Here is a 17,869-nt window from a genome sequence, read left to right as displayed (position 1 = left end):
TGTGTGTGTGTGTGTGTGTGTGTGTGTGTGTGTGTATTAATCTTAAACGGAGTGTTTTCTGTCAGCTCAGATTTTCTTCTTGCTTTTTCAAACTGCAGCACGTGCTCATGTGTGTCAGTGTTAGTCTGCTGCCTGATTATGCTTCATGAAAGGCAGGTATTTTTTTAAGTAACACTCCCACGAAGCAGCTGCTCAGCATGAATCCATACCAACAGTTAGCTTAGGTTCATCTTTTAGGATCCTCTTTGGGCTTTTATTGTAATGTCCTGGCTGTTCCACGGACCACACATGGGAGACCCTGCTTTCTCCTTCCTGGTTCTGTGGAGTCAGGGAACTCTTCCATCCTATCCTATTTCCTTTCTTCATCCCATTGTCCGAAAAACATTAAGGGCAGATTTTAAATATGAAAATATAAATGCAACCCAAAGATGATCGTACCCTCCATCACAGTTCCACATTTGAATCGTCTCTAATATTAAATGATAATCATATCCAAAAAGCACCAATTGGTTTTTCTATGTTGATAAAGAATAGTCATTCTTCTTCATTAGCAGCACTCTGTCCTTCTGCTTGAACAGAAACAGCGCTGACGTCACTGTTTACGTCATAAAATGACTTAATATGCATGGGGGGGGGGGGGGGGGGGGGGGTGAATATTTCAACATCAACATTTAGTGGGTAGAAGTTCCAACTGGGGTTTTTCCTCTATTAGAGCAGTTGTTCATGACTCCATTACCAGAGAAAGTCATGAATCACATTACTAAGTTTAGTGTACGCCCTGCCTCCTCTGTGATTCTCTCGAGGTCCCTGAAGGCATCACGGATAGCTCTCAGTGCCATCATTAATCTCACTCTGTCTCCTCTTCTGATTCTCCCTTCTGCTAAGAGTTTTTCTGTCTGCTTCATTTCTTTTATTTCACTTTATTTTGAACAGTTTGTCTTCAAGTTCATCTTTACGGCATCCTTTCAACAAGCTGAAAGCGCCCAAAACATTCCCATTAACATCTGCAGCACCTAGAGAACATTCAGCTGTGTGCGTCTCTCTTTAGTGTCCCCTGGTCTCCAGCTGTGTGCGTCTCTCTTTAGTGTCCCCTGGTCTCCAGCTGTGTGCGTCTCTCTTTAGTGTCCCCTGGTCTCCAGCTGTGTGCGTCTCTCTTTAGTGTCCCCTGGTCTCCAGCTGTGTGCGTCTCTCTTTAGTGTCCCCTGGTCTCCAGCTGTGTGCGTCTCTCTTTAGTGTCCCCTGGTCTCCAGCTGTGTGCGTCTCTCTTTAGTGTCCCCTGGTCTCCAGCTGTGTGCGTCTCTCTTTAGTGTCCCCTGGTCTCCAGCTGTGTGTGTCTCTCTTTAGTGTCCCCTGGTCTCCAGCTGTGTGCGTCTCTCTTTAGCGTCCTCTGGTCTCCAGCTGTGTGCGTCTCTCTTTAGCGTCCTCTGGTCTCCAGCTGTGTGCGTCTCTCTTTAGTGTCCCCTGGTCTCCAGCTGTGTGCGTCTCTCTTTAGTGTCCCCTGGTCTCCAGCTGTGTGCGTCTCTCTTTAGTGTCCCCTGGTCTCCAGCTGTGTGCGTCTCTCTTTAGTGTCCCCTGGTCTCCAGCTGTGTGCGTCTCTCTTTAGTGTCCCCTGGTCTCCAGCTGTGTGCGTCTCTCTTTAGTGTCCCCTGGTCTCCGTTGTGTTTGGAGCTTCTTGCAGCGTTTTTTTTCGTGAAGTTGGTGAAGATGTTACTCGGGTTTTGTAAAACTGCAACGTGTTTCTCCTGATGGAAGTGTTCTGGGCTGTAGCGTGTTTGGACCTGTCCTCCACGGTCACTCTCCCCGCTGTATCGTCTCAGCAGTGAAACTTGAAGATGATCATGACGATCCTCTTGTACTCCTTCCTGAAGTTGTGGTTCAGGGCTCCGTAGACGACGGCGTTGAGGCAGCTGTTAAAGTACGCCATGAAGTAGCTCGCTGTGAACAACCACTCCGGTATCGCTTCGCCCAACCGGGAGTCCAGCGCCACCGCCAGCCCGATGAGGTTGAGCGGCGCCCAGCAGACGGCGAAGAGCACGAACACCACGAACATGGTGAGGAAGTTCCGGAGGTCGTGCGGCTTGAACTTCGGCCGCGATTCCGGCTTCACCCTCCGCCTCACCTGGATGACGAGGATCCAGATGCGCAGGTAGCAGTAGCTGACGATGCTGATGGGCAGGATGAAGTGCACCACCACCACCGTGATGGTGTACAGCGAGCTGACGGACTGGGCGAAGGTGCAGGAGTAAACCCGCGGGTCGTACTGCAGCGACTCCACAAACCAGTTGGGCGCGATGGCGAGGACGGTGAGCGCCCACACCAGCACCACGTAGCACATGGTGTTGCTGTTGGAGAAGAGCTTGTCGTACTTGAGGCTGTGGCAGATGTAGCAGTAGCGGTTGATGGCGATACCCGTGATGTTGAAGATGGAGCCGATGACGCTGAGGCCCATGAGGAAGCCGCTGATCTGACAGTGGATGTAGCCCGCGATCCAGCCGTCGTTGAAAATGGCGGTGAGGACCAGCGGGTAAGGGTAGATGGCGACCACCAGGTCGGCGACAGCCAGGCTCACCACAAAGGCGTTTCCTGCAGACGAGAAACAGGATGTGAGTAACGGGAAACATGGAACAGCTGTTGCTTGATTCTGATTGGACATTTGGGACCTTTCTGAGGTTGTTAAGTCTTGCTAACGGTCCGTTGCTAAGGAGAACAGACCGTTGCTAAGGAGGATCAGGGGACTATCTGCACTCATTTCACACAGCTGACGTTAATTTGACCGGACTTCTTTCTGCGGATTGATATGACTGCACGTGGTCTATTGATCAGAGCGTCCTCCTAGCAACAGTCAAGTCTCGTTAGCAACGGTCTGTTCTCCTTAGCAACGGTCTGTTAGCGGGAGTTACCAACCTTTGGAATGTCCAAATTGACCAATGAGAATCGAGTATTTAACCAAACTGTGTATTAAAGATAATGAATCAATAGTTGGAGCATAAATGTAAATTAAACCCATTTTTTGGAGGTAAGCATTCAGTGGTTAAAGGGAATGGAACAGAGCTGGATACTGTCTGGCATTTTCTGTAAGAGATCCAACAAGCAAGAAAGCAAGTGTCGACAGACAGACAGCAGAGAAGGCCAAACAGAATCGAAACAACAACAGCGAACACGGAGCTGGAAACCACTCTGAACAGGATGACAACAAGGGAAACCAAAATAGCCCAAACACACAGTCACTTCACATCCTCCTCCGGCTCAGCTTTAACAGCATCTGGACCGGTCCAAAACACAAACACACACACACACACACACACACACACACACACACACACACACACACACACACACACACACACACACACACACACACACACACACACACGCACACACGCAGTAAAACATGATGATGGGATATATTTGCTCCTCAGGTAGGGAGTAAACACTGGTTTGTGTGCCAGCCGCATCCGTAGGCGGGTTAGAGTTTATTTCTCTTTTTGCCGGGGTCAAACACTGCGTGATCTGACATTTACAAACTTCTCACTCTGCTAATGTGCTATAAAGGTCTCCCAGATGGGGCATTTCAGTTTGATGGGCTGATTTAGACGTTTAACCTTAATCTGTGGCCACAGCCGGAGCTGCGTTTCAGTGGTGTCTCAGTGTTTTAGCCCCTGTGCTAAGCTAACTTTGTAAAACCGTGCAGCTTGGTATTTCAGATATACTAACCGCTGATATCAGTTCTTCAATTCATGTTGACGAGTCCTTTTGTTTGCTATTGAAACACCTTAATCCACCTGCATAAGTATGATTTGAAACAGGTCCTCCACTTTGCTCATCGGAATATTTTAAACCTCTTTTCTTTGCAACTATTCATGGTCCCCAGAGGATGAATTCCAATGACTCTGGGTGAGCCTCTGAGGTCTTCTGTAGCGCTACCAGGTTGACATCTGTGTCATTAATTAAAATATCTAAACACCAATGAGATGGATTGATAGATGGTTTAACTAACACAACACGTTTGGGAGACTCCCACACACACACTGCTTTCCTTTTCAGGCAAAAACAAAATGTAAAAATGTGTTGTGGCATTTTGTTTTGTACCAAATGCAAGCGTTCACAAAATGCTAAGCTATTAGCAACGTTTTCGCTCTACCTCTGGAACAGTTCCCTTGAATCTCAAATCATCCTGAATGTGTGCAATAATATTTCCAATGAGTGCAATTTGAGCAAAGGCAAATATTTCCATAATTAACTTTCGGGTCTACTCGAGTTGATTCAATTTTGCCTTCAGGAGGTCGCCCCTAAATATGTGTATCAACATTTGGACCTAATAACTCCATTCAGATCATAGTAACATCACAGTGACACTCAGAGGGGATGCTGGTCCAAACCCCCCCTGTGGCTTTGAGGTGAGCCTCCTAATTCATCAGCTGCTGTAATTAATGCATCTTGGTAGAAGCGTTTATCAAATTACATCCTCACACCCGGAGGGGAGTGTGAAGGCGTACTCTGGCAGCGTTATTAACACCTCGATCTGCTAAATTATGCAGCTCCATTCACTATTTATCCCCCCTGAATCTGTCTTCATTACGAACAAGCCTCGTTGTTGTTATTCTGCCCGGCAACCACCCGTTCTAATTGATGTCTAAGGAACAAAAGACCCCGAAGCAAAGAGACTCGTTAACCGGGAGTCTGTTCGTGTTAGTGCGTGCTTTAGTCTTAATTACTTTTGTGACGACACCTAACAAGGTTGCTGCCCTTGTGAAAGGTAGAGGTGCTTTATGTTAATCAGCGAGGACCAGAAAGGCTGCGAAATGTTCTGTGTAGTTCAGGGAACACATTATTCCCCTCATGCTTCACCGGCTCCAGGGTGAGTCCACTTTGCCTCGTTTTGTGTTGCGTACTCAGTATGACTTTTAGTCCTAATTTACAGTCAGACAGCAGAGGCACCTAATGATTCATTAACCACAACCCGTTCGTTATGGTGATTCGCCTTTTCATTCACACACATTTTGAAGTAGTGGGTAGAGATTTCTATCAGGGTGAACTTTGCCTCCAGAAAGCACTCAGAAGTTACAGTACCTCGAAAGACGTGAGTTTTTCCACATTGAAAATGCAAATGTATGCAACGATCGCACGGAAATGTAATCCGCTCATCGTCTCAGTGGAGGAACCACGCTGTGAACTTTCCTCACTGTGATTGAAACATCATGTCACACACAGGGAGACAGACGAGGCCGACACACACACAAAGACTGTGTTCCTTCGCTCCGCTCGTCTTTCGTGCCTTTAAAGCTGCGAGCGTCTTGTTCAAGGTGCTACAGCGAGCACGGCACACTGAGCTGCAGCTCCCAGGGAATAAAAGACTCAACCTTCAGGGGACATTTCTGGATTACTCTGCGGGTTTGTGAAGATAGTTTGGCAATAAAGGGAGGGGTCGTATTCAGGGCTGTGTTCAAGAGGTGAGGAGTTCAGATTCCCCCGAGCAGAACCCTCCACATCCTAACCTTTTATTTACTATAAACTTTAGAGATATCAAACTCTTCCCCTTGATCATTTGCTCTTTGCTCATGTAGAAATTGCGCAATTTTGCGGATGCGTTTTTTGCAAGAACAGTCACGAAGGTCAGATATATCCTCCACTGAAACGACCAGTGAAATGAAGAGCTGTGTGTGTGTGTGTGTGTGTGTGTGTGTGTGTGTGTGTGTGTGTGTGTGTGTGTGTGTGTGTGTGTGTGTGTGTGTGTGTGTGTGTGAGAGAGTGTGTTAGCCTCCCCGGAGCAGCACCTCTGCATGAATGAGGGGTGAAAGGTGAATGACTGGTAGTATGTGAAGCTTTGAGGGGTCCAGGAGACCTGATGACGAGATATTTCAGAACTCTCTCGAGTCCTTAAAGGATAACTCTTCTTCGGCTCAAATCATGCATCCTTACAGTCTCAAGGTGAACTTGGTGATCAATCTCTTTAAAGTCTTCTTTAAATTCAGTGCCTCACGTTTTCAAAGCATACCTCCACACCTTGCGGGTCGTGCGGTCTGTAAATGTAATTGATCTTTCTCTTCGATTACCATTGTTCTGCTTACTGGGTTATTAGCTCAAAGGCAACATCTATACTTTGTTACATGGACTCTTGCTTTAACCAGATGCACAAAATGACAAATTGCTCTCGGCTGCAAAGACTGAGCGCTGTTATAACAATATCTTTTGTGCATTGTGTTTTAAAACGGGTAGATTACTCATGGTTTTATCATCGCCACAATCCAGTCTTTGTGAATTTGCTCGTATAGGTTTCAAAAGGTTGCTTTGAAGAACAACTAGTGATGCAGCAGAGGGTCAAAAAAGCCATCATCCTTTTTCTGCAGGAGACCTGACACCGCTGAACTTTTCAAACGAAGGCAGAATAAAAGTGCATCCTCATGAACGCATCTGCGTGACATTTAGAGTTCATCACCAGCAGCGGATTACTCTGGCCTGGTGGGACCTTCCTCCGCCTCTGTAGAGGTTCAGAAGCCCTGATCTATATTCCTGCTCATTGACCCTTTCTGCAAATCAATTTCACACCGGTAGTGGTTTTCAATTAGCTAAATTGGATGAGTTTGTAGGCAATTAACCAGAAATCGGCTCTGCTCACGATTCCTCCAAGAAATGAGAGGAACGATCCGCCAAGTACAACCATTCCTCTCTTGATAATTGCCTTTCAGGTGTTCCCAGCTACTACCATAGAAATGCCCAGAACATAATGGTCTTTCTACACTGAGGTTTTATGAACGAAGGTAACGTGCCGCGGTTCTTGCCGGCTGATGTGATGAACTGTGACAGGACTTGACTAATGACCAGATAATGTGATTTGACAGGGCAGAGGATAAATTAATGGATAGAGGGGAGGACAGAGACAAGAGATGATAGAAGAAGAAGAAAGGGGAAGAAGGGGGGATGTGAGGTAGGGGAGGCAACCAACGAGATGAGAGAGCTGACGGGGCAGGAGGAAGCAGAAGAGTAATTATAAAGGAGAGGAGAGGGATTGAAAACCCTGAGGAAATGGGAGGAAGAAGCGTCTAAAGGAATGGATCAAATGGACAACAAACCCCAGAGAGGTGGGGAAGGGGAATTGGAAAGGCAGTAATTGAATTGAGTTGAGACGATGGGGGTTGGGGGGGTTTAAAACAGGAGACAAGAAAAGACAGGAGGGGAGATGAGGAGCATCAGGAGGCGATGGGGAAGGATAAATGAGAAAGGTGGATATCCATCTCCTGCCTCGTTGCATTTCCACTCAGGTATTCCAGGGATCTACATCTGTCTGTCGCTAACAGATCAATGCTAAGGAGGAACACTGAAGGGAACAGCAGAAGAAGACAGACAGGAAGTAAACACTGAAGGGAACAGCAGAAGAAGGCAGACAGGAAGTAAACACTAAAGGGAACAGCAGAAGAAGACAGACAGGAAGTGAACACTAAAGGGAACAGCAGAAGAAGACAGACAGGAAGTAAACACTAAAGGGAACAGCAGAAGAAGACAGACAGGAAGTAAACACTGAAGGGAACAGCAGGGAAAGACAGACAGGAAGTAAACACTGAAAGGAACAGTAGGGAAAGACAGACAGGAAGTAAACACTGAAGGGAACAGCAGAAGAAGACAGACAGGAAGTAAACACTGAAGGGAACAGCAGGGAAAGATAGACAGGAAGTAAACACCGAAGGGAACAGTAGGGAAAGACAGACAGGAAGTAAACACTAAAGGGAACAGCAGAAGAAGACAGACAGGAAGTTAACACTGAAGGGAACAGCAGGGAAAGACAGACAGGAAATAAACACTGAAGGGAACAGCAGAAGAAGACAGACAGGAAGTAAACACTAAAGGGAACAGCAGAAGAAGACAGACAGGAAGTAAACACTAAAGGGAACAGCAGAAGAAGACAGACAGGAAGTAAACACTAAAGGGAACAGCAGAAGAAGACAGACAGGAAGTAAACACCAAGACAGAAGCCACGTTTTAGACGAGCTACTGTTAATTAAATCTGGCATCTGAAAGTGTGGGTCAACTCCTCTTTGCAGAGCTCCTAAACAGCTCCTCTATATTCATATATCACGCGTGAGATCAGAGAAGGCTTCTGAGCTGAGTGCTTCAGATGTGCAGGCGCATGCTGCAGAGTCAGGATCATCAGAAGGATTGATTTCTTCCGTCTGCATGAAGGATCCTAAGTGCTGCGTAATCATGGATGCACAGACACCCTCCCATAGACTCCATCAGTCTGAGGCTGCTATCAGATTCACACAGCGATTACAGAGGGTCGCCAGCCATGGATTTACTGCTTTAGTCCTGGACCAAGAGCCAACGTGACACTGCAGATCTACTCCTGTTTTCAGAGACGTTGTCTTTGGACATTTAATTGAAGTTTGCAGAATATAAAGCCTTCAGATAAATGTTGTGAAGTAAAAAAGGAAATGAAACGCTTCAGAAATATAACGTAGAGTAGAAGGAAGAAAGGTAAAGAGCACCTCGAAACTGTACTCCAGTAAAAGCACTTCACTACATCCATCCCATGCCTAACCCTCATCAACCAACCTGGATGTTACAGATAAAGCAAACTTCACAATAAAGCTCAGTTTTTATGCGCTTGTTTTAAATCCTCTCCAGAAAGATCTTGAAGCTCAAACACCAACCTGCCTTCCGGAGCTTCTTGTTCCTGAACACGGACACGATGACCAGCAGGTTCCCGATCACGTCCACCACGATGGTGGTGATGAGCACGCCGGCCAACAGGGGGGGCACCCAGGGGAAGGAGTGGTGCTGCTGCGGAGCGCCCTCCTCCCCGGCCGGCGTGGAGTTACCCGGCCCCAGCGTGCCCCCCACCAGCGTGGGCTCCAGGGACATCAGTTGAGGGAGATGCCCCGGATCGACGAGTCGCACCGGGTCGTGGTCGCGGAAAGTCGGTCCATAGAGCATCACTGGCTGAGTCAGGCAGAGAGTTGGGTAATGTTACTTCAGAGATATCATTTTCTACAGTTTCCTGTAAAGAATGCAATCAGTAACCATATCTGAGGATCAGAATATCAGAATTACGAGCAGTGTTTCACAAGAGGAAGGTGACACAAATAATAAGGTTTGTCTTTGTCTCTTTAGTGCTCTTTCATTAAAACCCGTTTGCCTTCTTCCACAATAGAGGGATTTCCAAAGTGTTCCTGGCACTTCTCTTCTTACGCAATAAAGTGTCATCATTACTTATTAGTAAATGTTTTATTAGAAAAGCACAAATTCATTTGTTACAGATCCTAATTCATTTACATTTTGGAAGTTTCATTGATAAACATCAAACTTTGGGCTTTAGTAATCTTTAATGGTTATTCAACATCTTCAGTATTTAATAACTTGAAGTCAGACATTGTTTGAACCTCAACGGGTCGGGAGGTTATCACAATATGAAGTAATGTGACCTGTAGAGTGACAGAATACTTACAGAAATGTTGAGGATAAAACATATTACAACTGTAATCCTGCTCAGAGACAGCGGGCACGATGACACTGATCTTCAATTCAGGCTAGTATTGATTATTTACAAACCATACTCGGTAATCTCTGGTGAATCGTGAACTGGTTGGGTACCTAACCAACCGTTTTATTGGCCGTTTTTTGGAGGAGAGCTAATTTACCTGGTGGCTGACGACTGATGGGAAACATCTTACAAAAAAGCTCTAGAAGGAAATGTCTTCCTTTGGCAATAATGGTTAAACATGGACAATGAGATGTTTGTTTTAAATGTTGGATTGTACGGTGGCCGTAGTGCGTTTGCACCTGTTGGCCTCCGTATGTTCGAGCTTAGTCTACAAACCAGATATGCATTTTATTTGCAGCCTCAGTATGAAGGCGGTCTGTTCTGTTTCAAAGCACTTTTTAAGCACTTCATTTTGAGGAATGATAAACATGCGTGAATACAAAAAGTGATAAAGTAAAAAACAAACGTATTTCCAAGATGTGTGAGCAGTAATACATGGCATTTACCTTTTTGTCCTCTACACCTGACAGGATGGTCGGGGCCCAGACGTCTGCTTCTCTTTCTTTATTCAGTGGGAAATTTGGAGAAACTTCCTCTGATGTGTTCCCGGACAAAAAGCTCCCACTTACTGCGAGTCCTCATCACAGATAGTCTAATAAAGAGCTGATAAAAACGAGAATACGCCGCAAAAAAGTGAAGAAAAATCCTCTTCTCCTCCACAGACATGGACTGCACGTGTATCCAAAACCCGAGTAGTTGAGGACATGGGGAAACATGAAATAACTTCTTTATGGAGTCATGTTTTTATGCGCTTTTGAGACCGTTACTTCCGGTGTCCATGCAGACCACGATCACCGGAGAGCTTTGCGCATCGCTGTGCGTAATGGCACCGTAACCAGGCGTCCTTTAAGTCTGCGAAAAGGGCATCGTAGGACGTGTCTGTGAAGCTACAGCAGCTCTACATGTGATTAATCCTTCTGTCTACCTGTGTGTGTTCACCGGTGCAAACAGGAAAACAGACATGTGATTAATCTACGGTCAGATAATCCTCAGTGGACATTCAGGGACAGAAACACGCAATGAGGAATCTTCTAAGTTGAGGCGGCAAACGGAATCCAAACCTGTCGATTTTCATTCAAACGTGAGAAATGACTCTTCTCTTTTCTGTGTGAGAGTCCTTCCCGCGCATCTGGACTGATGTGTCCACTCCGAGGTGTCCTTCATAAATCCGCCCCGTTAGTCCCGAGCCTGTCTTCATGGAGTATCAGATGCCGGTGTCGCGGTCACTCAGAGACTCACGTGCACTAATAAGCCTCACCTGTGCTCGTAAGAGTCCTCCTCGAGGAGGTTCACGCGCCTTATAGCACCCAACAGTGATGCGCTCTCTCTCCCTCATATGTCTCTCACCCCTCCCCCTTTTCTGTCCCTCTCTCTCTGCTGAAGTTTAGTGTGTAAACGTGTGTGTGTGTGTGTGTGTGTGTGTGTGTGTGTGTGTGTGTGTGTGTGTGTGTGTGTGTGTGTGTGTGTGTGTGTGTGTGTGTGGTTTTCATTATGATCCAGCAGCATGATAGGTTCTTATTGTCCTTTTACCGTCTCCTTTTCTCCCTTTCTTTCTTGTTTGATCTCCCCCCATCCACTCTACAGATGTTCTACAGTGGCCAAGAGACAGTCTCTCTTTAGTGTCCCCTGGTCTCCAGCTGTGTGCGTCTCTCTTTAGTGTCCCCTGGTCTCCAGCTGAGTGTGTCTCTCTTTAGTGTCCCCTGGTCTCCAGCTGAGTGTGTCTCTCTTTAGTGTCCCCTGGTCTCCAGCTGTGTGCGTCTCTCTTTAGTGTCCCCTGGTCTCCAGCTGTGTGCGTCTCTCTTTAGTGTCCCCTGGTCTCCGTTGTGTGCGTCTCTCTTTAGTGTCCCCTGGTCTCCAGCTGTGTGCGTCTCTCTTTAGTGTCCCCTGCTCTCCAGCTGTGTGCGTCTCTCTTTAGTGTCCCCTGGTCTCCAGCTGTGTGCGTCTCTCTTTAGTGTCCCCTGGTCTCCGTTGTGTTGGAGCTTCTTGCAGCGTTTGGTTTCTGCAGCTTTCAGTAAACGCTGCTCATGTTTCCTCTGCTGAATGTTCTCTAGATGCTGCATGTGTTGAAGAGCTGCTGCAGATGTTTCTGCAGGAGTTCTGGAACCTTTGTGTTTTCTATATCTGCATCCTTTCTGAATTTGCAGGACGCTTGCACCTGTTGGCCATCGAAAAAAGCTTTCTCCTCTTCCTTGTTTTCAAGGATTTCCTGATTACATTATCCTGTTCCATGTATCTGTTACTCCGCGACCCTGACAGAGAGAAATGAATCCTTTATGTGTTTGCTTCTTGTTCACAGCCCCCCCCCCCCACACACACACACACTCTCTCGTGCTTCATTCATAAATAACCTCATCAGTGATTCAGTGCACGTTCACACTCAGGTTTCAAACCCTGAGGCACTTACTCCCCCGAGGTCAGACTAACAGAGGAGAACACCCTCACACCTGAAGTTGAAAGCTGGAAAAGTTTAAAAAAAAACCTGTGGAAAATAAAAGTACAAAAAAATCGATTTATAAAAAGTGATCCTTTTTCTTTTCTGTCAGATTTTTTTTTCTTCGACATTTTTAATCTCCTTAAGTTCTCAAAAACTCCTTCACAGTTTCTAACAAAGCAGCGCGTTTCCCTGTGTGCCCCACACAGAATGTGTGCCCCACACAGAATGTGGTCACTGTGGTTTTACTGTATTTTGGTTTATAATGTAATCCTGTTTAAAAGCAGCGCCTTTTCATGCTGTGGCCAATAGGTGGCACTAGTAGTGTGTTGATTGGCCGGGAAGCGTCTCTTTTCTGTGGAGAGTAAGACCCTCCTCATTCTGACGAGGGCTGCCATGGTAAAGCAGCATGCTGTTCTAACAGGTCAGTGAAATGTTACAAGCATAACAAACACAAACCTGATTATCAGTTTGTAGAATGTCGGGGAAAGAACGGTGATAGTCTGTGGAGTGTGGGGACAGTTTTGGGTGCTAGCGACAGTAAGCTAATGGACGCTAGTGTAGCGCTGATGGTGTTTGTGTGAACTCCCGTTCTGTTTAAATGACATGATTCCTCTCGTGCCAGCATTACTCTTTTTGTGTGTTATGTTTACTGTCAAATATATTGCATCTCCTATGTTTCAGGGTGTAATGTGTTGAGTTAAACTTTCACTAGCTCTCAAGAAGTTGCCTGAGGCCCATTGATCGAGATATGTGTATGTGGAATGACAGAGAGTAAAGTCATCAATATGGGATTCATGTTCCTGGTGAAACATGCTATATGTGCATTTGAAACACAAGAAGGATAAATACTGTATGTGTTTTATTCTCAATACATTCTTACGAGGGCTGCATGGTAAGGCAACATGCTGCTCTTCGTTTTCTGCATTTCAATCTGTCCGCTGGTCCCTTCACTTGGGACCTGTAACACCTGCAGTTGAAGAGTTCATGTTAAGGTGGTGGCCGACCCCAGTCACATCTCAGACTCACATTATGCGAAGTAAGGTTCCTCTTGGGACTCTTATGTTAACCTTAATTCTGGCACATTTATTTTTTCTCTTAATTTTTCTGTGGACTTTAAAACGTTTTCTTGTGAAGCACTTTGTTTTTACACTACTTCTTATTATTCAGTTTGAGAGCAACGAGCAGCAGCATAGAATGTTCTGTACGTCTGTTTGATATCTAACAATACATATCCAGTGTGCAGTGACCGAACCCCGCAGCCTTTATTGCATTTATTCATGTGATCCAGGAGCGCTTTGCTGCAGTAAATCACCTGTTGTTAATGTAAACAGTCCTCGAGCCGCACAACAATGAGGGGCTATTTATTTATCCGCTGGTATTTCCCAGAATCCCCTGCAGCAGTTAGAGGTGTTGCGAGAGAAATGGGTTTTTCCTCGACTTCTAACCTTTCCCTGGCTCATTACGGCCCGCTGTCGCCTCAGACAGGGCTGTAAACTGCTCCATTTTTTTCACTGATTTATTCCAGTATCACGTGAGAGCTTGTGTCTTACACACACACACACACACACACACACACACACACACACACACACACACACACACACACACACACACACACACACACACACACACACTAACAGGCTCTGTCAGGTCACAGAAAGGGTGTTTTATTCTGATTACTGGGAATCAGTTCCATTATAATTGTGTGTGTGTGTGTGTGTGTGTGTGTGTGTGTGTGTGTGTGTGTGTTTCAAAAGACATGGATACGTTGTTAGAGTCGCCCTGTTGTGCTTCTGTTTAGGTTTTGGACCATCAGAGCACAGAGTGATGAGCAGTTTGAAGTAAAACACAAAAAAAAGTAACCTGAAGTTTGAAGAAGAAGAAGAAGGAGAAGAAGAAGAAGAAGAAGAAGAAGAAGAAGAAGAAGAAGGAGAAGGAGAAGAAGAAGAAGAAGGAGAAGAAGAAGAAGGAGTGATTCTGGGAAAGTTAGTTCGCCTTACACAAACATAAATCATCACAGTGGTTTATGTATCTCAGGCCTGCAGGCAACCAACAGGAGAGAGTGTGTGAAGCCTCTGATACACAGAGTGTTACAGACAGACAGTCACACACACACACACACACACACACACACACACACACACACACACACACACACACACACACACACACACACTTGTCAGGGCGTGTCAGAAGGTTGCGGACTGTGACAGATAAGAGCTTCTTCTGTTGTAATAAAAGTCTGAACACCTTTATCTCTGCGCCTCACACACACACACACACACACACACACACACACACACACACACACTCTCTCTTTCATCCCTTCACACTTTAATATTCACAGAATCTCAGAGTGCCAGACCTCCTCCGTGTCCTCCGGCTTTTTGTTCTCCGTCTCACAAACAAACGTCTGTCCTCCAGACGGAGACGAATCACATGATCATTTTCCCTGTTGTGAGATAAGAGGAAATTGGGACATGAAGACCATTTCATTGCTCGGTTAAGACTCAACAAGTCCTTTGCTTTCGTTAACGTTTAACGGCAAAGCTTTAAACTGAAGCTCAGATTGTGAACTGAATAAAAGTCTTCAAGTCTTTGTGTTGGTTTTTGAAGCGTGCAACACTTTGTTAACTTCCATCTCTTGAAGTGTTTGTACAACACACACATCTATCTCTGGAGGCTCTGCAGATATATACTCATGTGCTGTTGACATGACAACCGTACAACAGTCTGATTTTACTGAATTGTTGATCATGTGTGAGACCTGAAACATGCCGCTGGAAACAAGTGAAACCTTCGTCAGGTTTCAACAGCACGGTGTGTTTGATCAGACATTACTGACAACATCAGGAATAAGGGAGGAATACGGGAGGAATATGGGAGGAATACGGGAGGAATATGGGAGGAATATGGGAGGAATATGGAAGGAATAAGGGAGGAATATGGGAGGAATACGGGAGGAATAAGAGGAATACAGGAGGAATAAGAGGAATACGGGAGGAATAAGAGGAATATGGGAGGAATAAGGGAGGAATAAGAGGAATACAGGAGGAATAAGAGGAATACGGGAGGAATAAGGAATATGGGAGGAATAAGGGAGGAATAAGAGGAATACAGGAGGAATAAGAGGAATACGGGAGGAATATGGGAGGAGTAAGCCCATTTCTTTCTTTTTATGACATACTATAACCTTTCCCCAGCTTTTATATCCAACTCTAATTTAGTTTTTTAAATGATTTTTTACCCTAATTTAATTGAATACTAGACAATATAATTTTGAGACAAACAAAGATACTATGACATTGTCATAGCGTACATTTAATTCCTTAGGAGTATTTTCTTAATCTTAACTTTTGTGAACTCACTAAACGACACCCAGAAATGTGCAGGTTATTTTCAGACCTGCTTCAACAACAGAAAGAGGACCTCCATCACAGAAGTTCTTATCTTTATTAATATCTCTTTACAATACTGAGAAACAACAACAGAAACAGGCGGCATCTTAATAAAATCTCTCACAGAGAAACAACGGGGAGAAACATGGAATACAAAAATAAACTTTATGAATGAAAACAAATGACATTCAAGTGACGTCAACACACACACACACACACACAGACACACACACTGTGTGTACGACACAATACCTGTACACTACAAGGTGGTTTTGTACACAGTTAATACCAGTAAGACACATTTTACATCAACCCACAGCACGAGACGATGCTCGGAGAGAACGTCCTCAGATTTGATTCAAAATGTCAAAAGGGAATTTCAAAAAGCAGGAGTTTTCAATGAAATGTGTTTTTCAGGTATATTTTGGCGATGAAACAGCCTGGTTTAGAAAACATTTTGGTAATTATGTAAGATTTTTCCTGATCTTTCAAAAAAATAATGCTTGCTAAAGTTGCTTTGCATGCTCGGACGGAAAGAAATGCATCAGAAATAAACATTTTAGAGGAAAAACTGAAAGGAAACATTCAAACCCACATCCAGCTTTCACAAGTCAATCTGGATTAAGCTGCTGTGTGCCAAACACAATCATGTGTTTTCATTAGAATGAGTCATTCATAAATCTTAAATGAAAGAGAAAGAACACATGCTTGTTCCTTGTACTAAACTCTGAATGTTCTAAAGACTGGAAATGATTAAGAAGTAGAAAAATCTCCTAAAATGTAAATAGATGTTTGTTTTTTCTCTATTTTGCAAAATAGAAATATTTATAATACTATTCATATTTAATATAAGTCATTATCCGTCACTTATTTAATCATTATTCACCTTAAACAAATCTGAAATGATAAGACGATTCATGATTTATTTACAATTTATCCTTTTTTAAACTTATATTCTGTTATTTGTGTTTTAATTTACAGTATTTCATTATTCCACTAGTTTAACTTGGATACCCTCTGGTGCAAAATATTACTACAAATGTCTCGTTTCTCTAAATTATTTTAGTAAGAGACGACGATGGACGGATAAGGTGATATTGTATTGTGTATTTTGTGGCTCTTCACTGTCAAACAGTACATTTTATAGATGCTTATTGCTTCACATGGACTCCATTGATTATAACACGTATTTCTCTCATTACTGGCACCATTTCAAATGGCTGCAGAGACATCTCTCTACTCCAGTCACTCATTATGTACAGCACATGGAAAACAAGTAGCACAGATACAACATCAACTCTACGGCTTCTCTATATTCATTTTTTACGAGGATCCAGCCCCCTTCATTTTAACGGTAAACAACCGTGAGCAGATACCAGTGGAGCGTGCTCACCGTCACCTTCAATACCTTTTTCATCTGAAATAGCGGGCCGACATTAGACACACGGTGAACCCTGTCGTGTGTTGTTGAGATTAAATCAATTTCCTGTGAACACAAACACACAGTAGGATGATAAGCACTGGTCACGCAGCTCGGGATGTGTGTGCACGGTTGAAGAGTGTACACACTGTTGTGTTTGCAGAGCTCAACGTGTTGTGTTTATGAATGAAATGCACGGGATGTTAGTTTGCATTGTGTTTGTGAATCCTCTTCTGAGAGGCACATCGTGTTGAAGCTTTTAGAAAAGTCTTATCTCTGGGAACTGTTCAGAGTCAGAAACACTCTTCACATTTTCACAGCACTAACGAGTTTGTGAGGGCTCCCGGCGGCGCCTCTTTTAGACCAAAGGGATGAACTTCTGCTGAACTCTCGGCACAGAGGAACCGAGAAACAGAGTCAGGTCTCACAGAGTTTGGGGGTTTCAAAGAGTCCACAAAGCTGCCTGAACGTGGAGAACCCAGACACACGGGTCTTCCAACAAGTCCTCAAAACATGACCTCCTCACAGCTGCCGTAGTCACTCTCCACCATGCTGGACCCGTCGTAGCTGCGGGGGTTCTGCCGGACGGGTCGGGTTTGAGGCTGCGCGGTGTTGGCTGCCGGCGGCGGCGGGCTAACCTGCTCAGCGTACGATGGCATGGCGACGCTCAGACGCATGCTGAGTCTCTTGTAGCCGCCCGACACGTTGTCCAGGCTCTGGGTTTTGTGCTGGGTGGGGTAGTAACTGATGGCCGTGTACTCGTTGGGGCACTGGGTTTTGGGCAGAGGCAGCCCGTCCGGACCCAGGAAGTCGTCCAGGTTCTGGTTGCTGTAGCACGGCGGCAGCGGGGCGCGCCGGTCGCCCCGCTCCAGAGGGAACGGGAAGCCGCCGAAGCGAGAGTTCCTCCGCGAGTCCATGGTGGAGGTGGAGTACGTGTCCTCCACGATGTCGAACTGAGGGAACTCCTGGACGGGCGCCGGGCGGCCGTAGTAGTCCGGGTCTGCAGGATACACTGAGGGAGGGCAGAAACGTTCGAGTCATTCATCATGATAACATCTCACAGACAAGTCTCATTCAGACAC

General features: G+C 45.3%; 2 protein-coding genes across 2 annotated transcripts in view; both read right to left on the bottom strand.

Annotated features, from left to right (window-relative positions):
• Nucleotides 1-1,196: 1,196 nt before the first annotated feature.
• mtnr1al (melatonin receptor type 1A like) lies at nucleotides 1,197-10,442 on the bottom strand. Its single transcript, XM_063876536.1, has 3 exons — nucleotides 9,982-10,442; nucleotides 8,646-8,934; nucleotides 1,197-2,583 (listed from the first exon to the last, which is right to left on the bottom strand). The coding sequence occupies exons 2-3, from the start codon at nucleotides 8,926-8,928 to the stop codon at nucleotides 1,814-1,816; spliced, it is 1,053 nt and encodes a 350-aa protein (XP_063732606.1). The 5' UTR covers nucleotides 8,929-8,934; nucleotides 9,982-10,442; the 3' UTR covers nucleotides 1,197-1,813.
• Nucleotides 10,443-15,403: 4,961 nt separating this feature from the next.
• Nucleotides 15,404-17,869, bottom strand: part of fat2 (FAT atypical cadherin 2) — a 76,459-nt gene continuing 73,993 nt past the window's right edge. The window contains 1 exon segment of the mRNA XM_063876289.1: nucleotides 15,404-17,799. Coding sequence (XP_063732359.1) covers nucleotides 17,294-17,799 — 506 coding nt within the window. The 3' untranslated portion in view covers nucleotides 15,404-17,293.

The sequence above is a fragment of the Eleginops maclovinus genome, chromosome 23 (assembly GCF_036324505.1).
Source record: "Eleginops maclovinus isolate JMC-PN-2008 ecotype Puerto Natales chromosome 23, JC_Emac_rtc_rv5, whole genome shotgun sequence".
In the NCBI taxonomy this organism is placed as follows: Eukaryota; Metazoa; Chordata; class Actinopteri; order Perciformes; family Eleginopidae; genus Eleginops; species Eleginops maclovinus.
Note: the sequence above shows the minus strand (reverse complement) of the source record. Positions and strands in the feature narration are given on the sequence as shown.

Bases quoted from the DNA above. Each gene is read 5' to 3' on its own strand.
- mtnr1al (XM_063876536.1), bottom strand. From the start codon at position 8,928: ATGCTCTATGGACCGACTTTCCGCGACCACGACCCGGTGCGACTCGTC. The intron at 2,584-8,645 runs GTTGGTGTTTGA...TCTCGTCTGCAG, and splicing joins CAAGAAGCTCCGGAAGGCAG to GAAACGCCTTTGTGGTGAGC.